Below are 13,197 nucleotides of genomic sequence, written 5' to 3'. Positions count from 1 at the left end.
CAATGTCTTGCTGCAACGGACTGATGTAGCAGACTACAACGGCTCAGAGGCAAGAGGAATCGTTGTGCATAGAAGCAGAAGAGGGGTTAGTGAGCTGGTCTTTTGGCCAAGCTAAAAAATTAATGCAATCAGGCCAGCCATCACATCGCTTTTTCTGGTCAATGTTTACTTACTGGATAACAAAATAGATCTGATACAACCGAGACTTGTTGAGTCGGAGTTCAGGAACTTGTGTTTTTCTTCTGACAGAAACTTGGCTAAACAGTAATATGCCGGAAGTGGTTTATCAACTCAACGGGTTGCTATTGTTCCATATAGATTGGAACCAGAAAAGGTAGACGCTACATATAATGTTGGTATTGGTATGTTTAGATAAATATTCTACACCTGTTTTATTTAATGTGTTTACTACTGATGGCTAAAATTCAAAAGAAATTTTAAATAAATACATGGCAATTTGAAAAATATAAACCCTGTCAGCTGCATCAATACAATATTTTGCCAAGATGACTCTTGCCAAAGATCAACAGCTGCTCGATTCTTTCATTGTTACAGTCATCATTTAAGTGATTTTGGGGAAGAATAATGGGTTATTTGTATGAGAAGCACATCTCTGTTGACATTCCTGAAGTTATGTTTACAATACTGCTTAAGAAAAAGACTTCATATCACGGAAAGTCATTTTGACATTAAACAGTTTTTTTCTCAGTTTAATAGTTAGCAGAAAATACCTCAGACATAGTTAACAAAAAAGTTTTAAAAAAACACAGACAACACAACACAAATTTGGCCAAAAGAAGGCACAGGACCAACTTTGTGGTGACATAGTGACAATGTTCTAAGACACGATTACAGGTTTGGCCTGCCAGCAGGGTTTGTTAGTTTGTTAGACTGGAATTACAGGCAATTGAGAGTACTATTATATAGTATATAAGGCACGGACAACCTTAGGTGGAGTTTCCTTTCTTCGCAATAAAATGCTGCCTGTTGACACGTAAATGATGTCTGAGAAATGTCTTATTCTAAAGATGCCTATTCTGTGGGACAGTGGAACACATGAGATCATACTGAATAATAGCGGTGATTGTCCACATCTCAAACATTCATTTGCTACAACATATTTCCTAGTAACTGTCAGGAAAACAAAAGTTGTTCATAAGTAAATAATGTCTTAATATTTTTGTAAAATACATTTGAAATAAGACAGCAGTTGACCTCGTTGAGATCTCCTTTAGATCACCCATGTCCACAATTTTCCGATACTGGCATTTTCATGTTTAAACTGAGTAGCTTACCAAGCAGCTGGGCAGAATACAATGAAACACTGGAGAAACATTATATTCAATGGATTGCCTGATGATAATAGTAGGGTTGGTCTGCTGACACTCGTATGTTTCACACCAATACTGTAAACTGAGCATGAAAGCAACTCAAGTGAACTAATCAGATTTATTAAGACATTATTTGAGTGAGGGTTTATGTGCCGTGGCTTCGTCACACCACAAGAACTACACGTTAAATCCAAAATATATTCTGTCAGAACTGATGTTCACACAGTCAGTTAAAAATCAGTGAGAGGCTTCTTTGAGACAGCCAGACAGTGGGGGTCTGCACTGCCCAAGTTTTGTAAAGCTTTCCAAAACTCACAAACCAACAGCCACGTCTGCTGTCCACAGTGGCCGGCCAGGTGCACACTGGTGCAAAATGTGCAGACCTCCAAGTTCTCTCTACATTCCTATTTTTTCCTCTGTGCCCATTCACTGCTGAATCACATGAATTGCTTCTGTGCTACAAGCAATAGAGAAGTGTTGTGCTATCAGAGAGGAGTTTGAGGATATCTTAACACTTTTAGAACATCTCCACTCACACAGCTGCCTTTCAACAACAAAGGCATTACCACTAAACACAAAATCAAAGTCTCCCACATCACCAATCAGACCAGTAATATATTTTAACTCAAACACCATTACCTGACCTTTATACCTGGTCAATAACAAGGAAAGCTACCCTCATTACACAACTACTCCATCGCCTTCACAATGAGGTTTTTACTGATTCTAATTGATCATTGTTACATGTGTCTACCTTTTGATTGCTACCTTCTTCGATTAAGTTGTGTCAAAGATGAATTTCTGTTACAAAGTGACAAAATAAAGTTTATTGAGTCTTGAACCCAAACCAAGAAATATAGATACCTTCATATCTGTAAATGCAATATTTTTTCTTGTGTAAACACTAATTCTCCTTTGACGAACAGCCTCTTGCCCCATGCAGATGCCTAAAACAGATCAAAAAAGTACAACTTGTTCTATTTTACCTAATGGACGACACATCATTCAACCTTATTCTAAAGCACATATGTTCCTTCGGCCTGCTTGTCAATTGCCCAACAGGATCGTACCAAGTCATCACTTGTTTGCTTTACTTTTTCTGAGAAAGAAGTGAAAATGGTTAGACTGTGAAGCCAGAGGGAAAAAATGACTCATCAAGTTGGTACTCCACAATGTTAACACATTGTATAAGAGGTGCAGTGCATTATTATTTTCTGATGTTATGACACACACTGGCCCTAAAGTGACATAATGTGAAATGGAGTTCTGTTTCATGTTGATCACAAAAACTTGGGTTTGTCTCTCTGGCTTCCGCTTCAAGAGTTACATTAATCTTCTCAACTATTCATGGAATTATACAAAAAAAATGTAAATCAGTCTGTAGAGAAAACAGCTGCATACACCAGTACTTAGTACATCAGTATATCTTAGTAAAGTATTTGCTGAAACATCTGTGCATGATGTTCCTTTGGCAATATATACTTGGGAAAATTGTGAAAACAGAAATTTACACAAATTTATAGAAATGCCTCCACTATACAAAAATATTATATATAATAATGTGTTTCTGCCATTTATTCAATCATTGTAGCAAAGTGGCGCAGTGTAAAAATAAAGTGTAAGTGCGTCATATACAGTAAACGTAATGGGTACAGTAATTGGGTACCTAATGTCCCCTTTAACCCTGTTGATGTTCTAAATAAGCCCACTTCATGATTAATTGATGAAAAAATATTAAAAACTTAATAATACAAACCTGTAATCTCTGAGCTTTCAACAGCTATTTTCATTTTTTCATCACATTCTGTTTAATGGCCTATAAACGACATGTTACATAGCCGTGACCTTCTTTGGAACGTAGCCAAAAAACTACTTAAAACTGTCTCTTTAAATATGGAACCTGAGTAGAATCAACAAAGTTAAATACAACCTAATTAAAATACTTTGATTATTCCCATGACTGTAAATTAAATGTTTGTTCACCACACCGCTTTATTGTATGGCATGATCCTTGCAAGGTGGAGCATTCACAGGCAAACATTTTCACTCTTGTAAATTGAATGTGGCTTCTGTGTGTCTGACACTCAGTTAATCCTGAGCCTGGCGAGACTTGAGGGCAGCTGTTGTGCCCTGATAGTATACTGCCTCCCCCTGTTAAAACGCACCATTAGACAAGTACCAGATTTAACTTAAACATCAGCCCACAGTATTTACGAAACCATATGTATCCACTTATGTTGTTGTCTGCAGGTTTTTTAAAGGTTGCTCTATGACTGTAACAAGAGCTCTGTTTTACTGAAATGATGTTAGGGCAATTAAGAGCAATTCAGCAACAGCTACGTGTCAACAGGGGAAGAATTATCAAACAAGTCAATAAAGCTGGGGGCCCATACAGTACATGTATGGTATAGCTTGCCCCAGTAGCTGAGCACTCAACTGTAGAAGCAGGTTGCGCACTTGGCTCTGAGCCTTCAATTATAACAGGTTTACAACTGCCTGTCTGTTTTACATAATTGCTTCTTTGCAATTTAATTCAAATACTAAAAGTTTTCTTGTGTATTCAGATGTATGGGGGAACTTGGGAAATAGCCCGATAATTGTATACTGATGTGGATTTAATTCAAGTAATACTGACTGTTTAAAAAAGGAAACAAGTGAAACCATCTAATACTTGTTTCTAATTGGTCAGTTATTTTTCTCGTGGTGACACTTTTACAGCCTCACATCTGTTTATAAAAAAAAAAACAACAGGCACGCAGCCAAACAACAAGAAACAAACACAGAGTTGTGAGAGACCGCAGACAGTTCTCTCTTGTGTTGAGAACTATTAAGCAATTTTACGCTTCACCATAAGCTATTGTATGTGCACTACACATAGACTATTCAGAGTCGCATACAGACAGCCACAGGCATGCACCCTGCACCTTCTGTTAACATCATGCTGCCGGTAAATTACATCTTCGCTCTTAGCTGCCAGACAAGTTACACAGTTGCTATGGCAGTTCAGAAAATGCTATTAGAAGATGTGTCACTAAGCAATTTGATGCATAATGGAAAAGAAATCAAATGTGCAGTAGGAAAGTACATGGAGCTCTATATGAGTTTGGGGCGACTCACAGAGAACAATAAGAGGGTGGGGGCATGCGGGGAGGGGGGTAGCTTTATCGTTTCTTACCTTTAGGAATAGGCACAGGAGCTTGAGGTGTTTCAGTAGAGTAGACAGAAATGGCAAACTTCACCCAGCATGAAAACACAAAACAAAACTTGAGGTACTCCATTGCTGTTATAGTGCGTGTTCCCGGACAGAGTGTGGTGGACTGGCTGGATTATTACCTCCCAGCCCCAACAGCAGTGGTCACAATCAGATCTGGATGGTCTTTTACTGTGCGTTCTCGCGATAATAAATGATCATTAAAAAAAACAACATCCAATGAAAATCAAGTTTTCTAGACGAGCAACTCTTGGGACAGCTGTTGTCGCTTCAGGCTATATAAATACTGCAATTCAGGGACATTAGCGCAACAGGCGTGGTTCCTTAATTGCAGCTGCAGCTTCTTGTTTTCGTGTTAAAGTTTCAGAACATAAAGAGAGGCGTTGGAGGAGGAAAAATAACGGTATTCACCCCTGACACAGGGACGTCCTGCGCGAAAGTGTGCCTGAGTACAGCAGTATTTGAATGTATCCCCCCTCTACCTCCACTGCCCCCCGGCTGTTAAATATCCCTCCCCTCGTCCCCTCCCACTGTGCGCACCCACCGCCTCTCTGACCAACACTACACCCCCTCTACACCCTCCTTATAGGAGACTTTTCATTCAGGCTCATTGGTGCAAGCCATGGAATAACACTGCAAACTCATACAATATAAGCCTTTATTCAATACTTACATTATAGTGATTTTTTTTTTATTAATCGTTTCTCTCTTTCCTTACCACATTCAAACCAGATTATCTAACACAGAAAACTTGTCCCTGCTTTTAACCAGCATTAAAATGTATCTAAAGAAGTATTCAGATCCTTTACCCAAGTTTAAATGTACATTTGCAATGTAACATACTCAGTTAAGACTCTGCATTTAAAAATATTAAAAGTAAAATGTAATTAAAGTAGCAAAATACTCGTTCTTTATACTGTCAGCTCAAAAAAAAAGCATAATCTTTTTAAGATAATCATATTTTGTGTTTTTTTTTAAATCTACAAAGTAACCATATGTTTCAGATACATTTAGAGGTATATGTCCCTGTGAATCGAAGTAGAGCAAAAGTATAACATAACATGGAAATACTCATGCAAAAAATACACAAACTCAGTTACGTTGTACAAGGGATGCTAATGATTATTTTAATCTGCTTATTCTTTGATTGATCAGTTAATTGTTGGTCTATAATGCATTAGAAAAAGCCACAAAGTTATGCCCAAGCAGAGAAGCTGAAACCAGATAATTTTAGGTGTTTTTGCTTTGAAAATATCTTAAATGATCAATAAATCAATTATCAAAATTGTTCCTCATTAATGTTCTCTCTATCAACTAATCACTTCAGCTCTACTGTCCACCATTGCTCCATACAGCTCATAACCCCCTTACCTCAACAAGGCAACGACAGTATATGTCAACTGAGGCTGCAGATGTTCGAGCTGGTCATGCTTCCCGGCAGCAGTGTGGACACACAAGGGAAAATTGAAGAGGAAAACAGAAAGCGTCCAATAAGTTCAGTTTTAGTTTACCATCGGATTGTGTGTCTCCCAGTGTCTCAGCTGACCTTGAATTCATTGTTTTGTCTCATTTGTGTCTTTTATTCCTTATTAGGAGTAACAGACTTGCCCCCCGGCACAAACCATTCCTGTCTGGCAAACAGTTTGCATGGCAGTCGCGATGACTGCCAGTGTGCAGATTGTTTTACTTAATGACCTCAGTGAGCTCCGTCTCTGAATGTAGAGAGAGTAGGTGCCAAACCTTTTTCTTTAAAAAAAAAAAGAGATATAAATTACTTCTTTCCACTTGAGCGCTGATAAACCTAGAAAATGTGGAGCCAGAAAACCCAACATATATAGAGTACTTGACTTGGACTTGAACTGTTCTTTTTACTGTAATTCAGCATGAAAGTGACATTAAAGTGAGCACTGGGCAGGCATATTCATGGTAATTAGTGAGTCATGACAAAATTACCACTTTGAATCTTAGCGTAATCTCACTGAATCTTACTGTTTGTCCAATAGAAACATTAAAACAAAAAGTGTAATCATATACTGTTTAAATTGGAAAAACACAAGCCTTGTTAAAACAAATATGAGCAGAGGTATCAATCTTATTTGTTGCAATCAAAATGAGCCTTAATGAATATCCAACTAAATTGCTTAGTGACCAATACTCAACAGGGATGCTTACCATGTGGGTTAGTGAGGGAACTCTCTTCAGCTGGAAAATATCAGTGATTGTGGTACAGAACCTCATGCTGTATCTTGGCAGCGTATGATAGTGAATATGCTTTCTTGCTTCAGTTCACTGGCTGAAGTCTGAACATCGACCAAATATTTGGAAAAGCCCATGAAATGTACTCTGGATTTGATTATCCCTTGATAAAATGTCCAGAAGTTATATGAGTGATTTAATATCCCAGCAGAGTCTACACTGGAAGTTGTGAGATACTGTAGTGTTTTCATGAGGCCATCCATGTGTTTTTTAAGCTTCCTGAGGCAATACTTGCAGAAGTGGGACAAGTGAACATGGCGGTGGCAGTGGCGCTCCTGGCAAGTTTAAACTTGGGATACATGAGGTGTGGGTGCGACAATTACATTTAATTACACAAAAATTGGCATATGTGGAATACAGAAGCTGGGAGACTGCTGTGGTAAGTGGGGTAAGGATGGAGTAGAAATCCAGGAGCTCACCATAACAACAAGGCCCACCTGCAAGTAATTATCCCTAGTCTATGTGTTTGAGTATCGGAAGATGCTAGAAGACTTTGGACTGCAGCACACATGGACGCACATCTAAATACAGCTTTTTTTTATCAACTTGAGAACAGAGCACAGACTGTTGGGAACCTTACTGGCGCACAGGTGGTGTCTTCTTGAGCCTGCTTTTTAATTTTGGCCTATTTCACTGCCAAATAAAACACGCACACCTCCAGTCTCCATTGTCCTTGCATTAGTGAAAGACTAAACAGTGCTGCAGCTTCCTGATGACAGCAGACCATCCTCTTTTTTTGCTAGGGGAGACAATGGGTTTACAGGCACTATTTGAATTCAATCAAGCTGAAAGAAGAAACAGATGATTCGCACGGGAGGCTGTTAAGGAGATGCCCAGTATTAAACAAAGTTAAAAATCCCTTTTAAAGCAGAAGAAAGCTCAATAATCAAAGCGACACAAGGGAAAGTAAAGCTGAATTTTTTTCTCTACCCATTGACTGATGACTTCCTTTAGGCAGTATCTAAGCCTAAAGTCTAAAGTCCCGCAACTGTCAGTGGTTTGGACACACCTTGATGTGTCTACTTTCTTCTCTATTTTTGAAGTAACCCTCTTTTGACGTTACAATTGCACTGGTGAGTCACATACCCTAGACCCCTAAACCTTACTTGAGAACCCACAATTGCCCCATGTTTGTAAAAGAATGGGTCTTATTTTTATCCCAGATGCTGTGATCACTCCACAAGAAATGTAATTACTAGCCCAGATCAATGGAAAGGGCAGCTCTGCTTTCCTTCACTCAGAACTTCTTCCTGAGAAATCATCTCTACGTCATCCCTGGCCCAGTTCTGTCTACGTTGATCCCACTTATGAGGCCACAGGGCATTCATTGACTCAGGGTGTGGTTAAGGGGCTGCTAAGAAGGGAGGCAAGTTAAGGGGTTTCTTCAGAAGTGCATTTACTATTCATATAAAAGTTATAGTATTGTATTTTCAGCATCAAAAATGAACAAAACTCAAATAAGTCAGTCCAGGAACATAATTTCCTACTGTTATCTTTACTTGTAGTCTTCCATCCCCAAACCTCTCCTGTTTTTATGTCTTCTGCCCTTCTCTCATTCGTTTTCTCATTAAATAAAGTAGGAAACAGTGTATAAGTAGAGGCTACAGCTTAGGAATTTCTATATGCAAGATGTGATATGCGGGGTTGCCAAATTGTATTATACTGCCCGAGGCTACCCTTTAAGACATAGGCTTTATTATCCTTCCACCAATTTTCATTTTTGTCATTTTTTAAGATGTGTAACACAGACTTATTACACAGTTTATGGGCTGCATTAAAGTTTTAAAGTGCTTAATTATGAGGAAGTAGACTGGCACACAATGTATGTTCTCATACAGAGAACAGATTACCCCAAGAGAGGGTGATTTCTAAGAAAGAAATAGTCCATTCAAAAGGAATCGGGAGAAAACACTGTGGAGTTCAACATTAATCTTCGCTGACCACAGCTGTTTCTTTGCTGAGTCTTAGTTGGACCAAGTTCACAGTGAAGTTAATTAAGCTGCTGTATAACACAGCAATCAATGTCAGTCTACAGAAACTAAATAAATGGTGGTCAAGATACACAAAAACAAGATAAATGCAGCGAAGAGGTAGCTTTATGTGTAACAGATGTGAAGCACAAAACTGCAAATTTACTTTTTGCCCTGTTAATTTTTAACAATGACAGATTGGCCATTTGTTATCATTTTTGCTTATCCTTTCCAAATGGAGTTTACAGATAGCCAACATTTGGAGGTAGGGACTGTTTCTTTAAGAAGTAGATTTTTCTCTGTGATTAGGCAGTAAAAGAGGAATTATTGTTGGGCTGTGATTAGTGTTCTTCATGCTTCAGATATACCAAAAATATTCAATAAAGGTTCTGGGTCCAATGAAGTATTAATCATTTTAGAGATGTGTTGAAGATATCAGTCCAAAAAGATGTAACTCTGGGCTGTAATGAGAAGTTATGAGAAAGCGTTGCCTCTGAGGATTGACATTTATCATACGTGGGTGATACTTTTGGATATGTGCTGTGTATTTTCACCTTGGAGTAATAGAGTCTATGTAATATTTTAAATTTTATAACACAGTGTCTGGCATGATTTGAGCATTTGTGTATGTGTTGGAGACTTTCATCTCATATGTCATCTGGTATTTGAATACCTGTTTCCTTTTCCCAGCTGGCCATATAACTTTCAGAAGATGGAAATTGTATTGATAGTTGGGTATCATAAAGGTAGGTGAGGAAATTTATTGATACAATGTTAATACAGTTGTATTTTGTTGTTTATCTTGAATCCTATGACATATTCATAATCTCTAACGTGCAAATATCTGAAAAAGTTGCTGTTTGGGAGATAACATTTCCTTTGTAGTAGTGTGAAGGTGGCAAATGAACCCTCAATGTATAGGGCAAGTCCACTTTTAGTGTGACCCCAGGGTCTTGCCACAAAAGCGGATAGAGTGTAGACATGGATTAATTCACTTTATTCATAGGCTGTCTTTCATTTATCGTTTCAGATTGCAGTTTACCGTAAAGACTTAAGCAGCAAAATATTTTAAAAGCTGAATGAATGCACAGCTGAACCTGTGCTATATATTTGAATTTCTACACTGGGCATAAATTGGGGTTTTTGGGCAGTGCTCTTGAAAATTACACATGATGAGCTCTTTTGCTGGCCTTTCATTTGAATGTCATCATTAGGAGGCCATTTTAAAACCACAAAGCTCCAAAAATGTGCCAGAAGTAGGTTGAAGAGAAGAGGATCCAGCCATGTATTACTACTGTCCATCCAGTGCCACTCTGTCTACTAAAAAAGATATGGTTATATCCCACTAATTTGCCTGCCAAAATGAGCTTGGAGGAAACATAGTCATTACTTGGATTACATTGAGTGACGCCCACCCAGTACAGCAAGAGTGACATCTTTATATTGCCCAGAGTTCATAGGGTGACTTTCTAGGTGGGTGGTTAGATGTACCAAGCTCAGGACTTTTAGACTGTAGATTGTGATCCAGACCCTGTGTCCCAGGCCCTGGGATTACACTTCATAAAGACTCAGTAAAGGTTGAGTACTGGTCTGATCTCTGTTAAATATTACAAAAATTCAACTAAGTGCCTTAACCATAAAACAGAAGTAAGTAGGGGAAAACAAATAAAATATGTTGGCAGTAAACAATTTGCAGATATGTTCAATATGATGTCTTAAATATCTTGATAAAAACATAATCCAGGAAGCATTGCATTTCCTACAAAATGTATTCATTAATGGAAATCAGTTGTGTATTAACATTCGTTTTAGGAGATAGGGTTGTGTTTTAAAGATGTTCTCTGTTTCTCACTCAGGAATACCAGTGTAAGAGTAAATAACCATCCCCCATTTTATATTTTACATCTGCTTTCTTTCCCTCTGTCTTGTGTGAATATGGTGTTTGCCAAGGCTTCGTTTGAACAGATGTTGCTTCAGCCATTTGTTTATCACAGTGGGTTTAAAACACAGATACCTCAAATTCCAGTTACTGTATGCTGTCTGCAGGAAGCCACCCCAGTGGTGAGCAAACGGGACATTCGTTTTATTGTCAATGCATGTAAGGTCCAAAACTAATCAGAGTAGTCTATGATCTGTTCCATTTTGGTGAGAAACAGAGTTTAAACATAGTTTCCATTGAGGCATTGGTTTCACTGATTTGTTATTATAACCCTAACAGTGCATACTTACGGGAAACGCTCCCAATCTGTCTTCAAAATGTCATTTTTAAAGTCATTTTAAGGTCTTCCTACAATATCCACAATGTGTGTTATACTTAACCAAGCCGTTGAGTGAAACATAAAACGCGGTCCATCGCTCTTAAATTTAAAGTGTCAGTGATATAAACATACTATGATTCACGGCTGGCTGATTGCCGAAACTGACATGTCTGCTTTAGTCACAGGACCAAAGCCTGTTAAAGTTATTGGTTGTTTGCATCTTTTGACCCCTACACTTCAAATTCACTTGTGTAACCAACTGGGCTGTGTTTCAATTTGAATGTGCTTAATTCTAAGGAAGTAGACTTGGATGTTGCAAATGATGTATGTTCTCATACAGAATACCCCAAAAGAAGGAGATTTCTAAGGAAGTCTCCACAGCAACTTGGATGAAACAGTGAGGAGTTCAACATTAATCTTCACTGACCACAGCTGTTTCTGTACTGACTCTTGGACCAAGTTAACAGTTAATTAGATTAAACTGTCAGATTGCAGAAACCATATAGTTAGTGGCCAAGATACAGAGAAAATGTAGCTTTATGTGTTGCAGATAGTGAATAGTAAGGCAGCACAAAACTGCAAATTTGTTTTTTGTCCTTTTAAAAAAAAAAAAAAAAAAAAACATTGAAAGATTGGCCATTTGTGGTTATTTTTGCTAATTTCTTGTGAATTTCTGCAGTTACTTGAATGAAAATCAGGTATAATGTTCTATCATTATCTGCATTTTGATGCTTGTATAGATATATATAGAGCATACCTCTGCCAAAGCTGCACAATGCTCACTGTTTAAACTCATTTTCTTTACTCATTTGGTGTCTCAGAGAAAAACTCCTATGTTCTTATGACTGCAAAATATTGCAATCTTGAGAGCAAAACTTCGATTTTTTGTGAAATGAGAAATTGTTAGTTTTGTCTACAGCCATGCTAGTGGCTCTGTAAGGCTGTACTTAGCTAAATGCTCATGTCAATGTGCTAACATGCTCATAGTAACAATGCTAAGACAAATTAATGTTTAGCAAGTATGACGTTTACCATGTTTATCATCTCAGTTTTAACATGTTACCAAGAGGTGCTTAAGTAAAAGTCAAGTTGATCATTAAAGTCATTAGGATTCATCTTCCATGCACCAGGATTATGTTGTAATCCATATTTCAGTCTGTACCAAAGTGGGGGACCAACCGACAAACTTAAAGACTGACAGAGGAGAAAAAAACCCTCATGATCACAAGAAAATTGGATAAAACGTCACCCCTACCCACGTACTCTCTGAACTTCCATGAACACTCCTCCACAGTTCACGCTGCTTTCCAACCACAGCCTAATTAAGCAAGGCCCTCAAAGCAGTGTTGCATCATTTATTCCATGAACTCAGAAAAGCATGCCAAGCAATGTGTAAAAAGTATCACAATTACCCAGATGGCTAAAATCAAGTTTGAATCACAAATACTTCGAAGAAGTGTAAGATAGTGCAGCACATCAAAGTGTCCGCAAATATTTTGTGTTCTCGTATGTTTTTAAATGTGGGGAGATAATTCCAGATAATTGATTATCATCATCAATCAAACATCACAACGAAGACATATATGGTGTACTATTGTTTCACAAACCTTAAAAGTTTTGCAAAAATTGTATATAAGCGTTTAACTCACTGCAACAGAAACAGCAAGGATGGAAGCATAACCCTCTGTTCGAGCTTTGTTCTTTAGTTTTCAGTGATGTGATTAAAAATGGTTTAAAAAAGCAGCTTTAAAAGAGATTTTTTTAGGTTTCACCTAAGGTTAACAGCTTTAGGTTAATGGCTACTTGAAAAATAGAGAAAAATGTTCTCATTTCCTTTTTCATGTTTCCCTTCACAAGGACATCTGGACATGGCGTAATCAGTCCGGCCAGTTACTCCACAAGGCAGATTTTTGCACCAAAGAAAAAAACATCCAGATTTAAGGAGGACAGTTTAAGATAATTGCAAAATTATTCAACAATTGGGAAGATGGTAGTAACAAGCGAGGCTCAAAGATTTTACATTTCCATTTACAAGTCCCACTATTGTTAAACTCAAAGTTACAAACAGGGACCACAAGGACTATAACCCAGAAGGTCCCTAACAGTCAATGTTAGTGGTTTTAATGCCAGATGGATTTTGGTGATTGGATGAACAAAAGACACACACAGCA

At 37.9% G+C, this 13,197-nt stretch overlaps 1 protein-coding gene across 2 annotated transcripts in view; it reads right to left on the bottom strand.

Moving 5' to 3' along the window:
* plod2 (procollagen-lysine, 2-oxoglutarate 5-dioxygenase 2) overlaps positions 1–4,935 on the bottom strand; it is a 30,290-nt gene extending 25,355 nt beyond the window's left edge. For both annotated transcript variants that reach the window (XM_062441606.1, XM_062441607.1), the window contains exon 1: positions 4,507–4,935. In XM_062441606.1, the coding sequence (XP_062297590.1) occupies positions 4,507–4,609 (103 nt within the window). In that variant the 5' untranslated portion in view covers positions 4,610–4,935. The remainder of the gene's footprint in view (positions 1–4,506) is intronic.
* Between the last annotated feature and the right edge of the window lie 8,262 nt (positions 4,936–13,197).

This window comes from Scomber scombrus, chromosome 20, assembly GCF_963691925.1.
Source record: "Scomber scombrus chromosome 20, fScoSco1.1, whole genome shotgun sequence".
Taxonomy (NCBI): Eukaryota; Metazoa; Chordata; class Actinopteri; order Scombriformes; family Scombridae; genus Scomber; species Scomber scombrus.
This window is presented reverse-complemented; position numbering and strand designations above follow the sequence as displayed.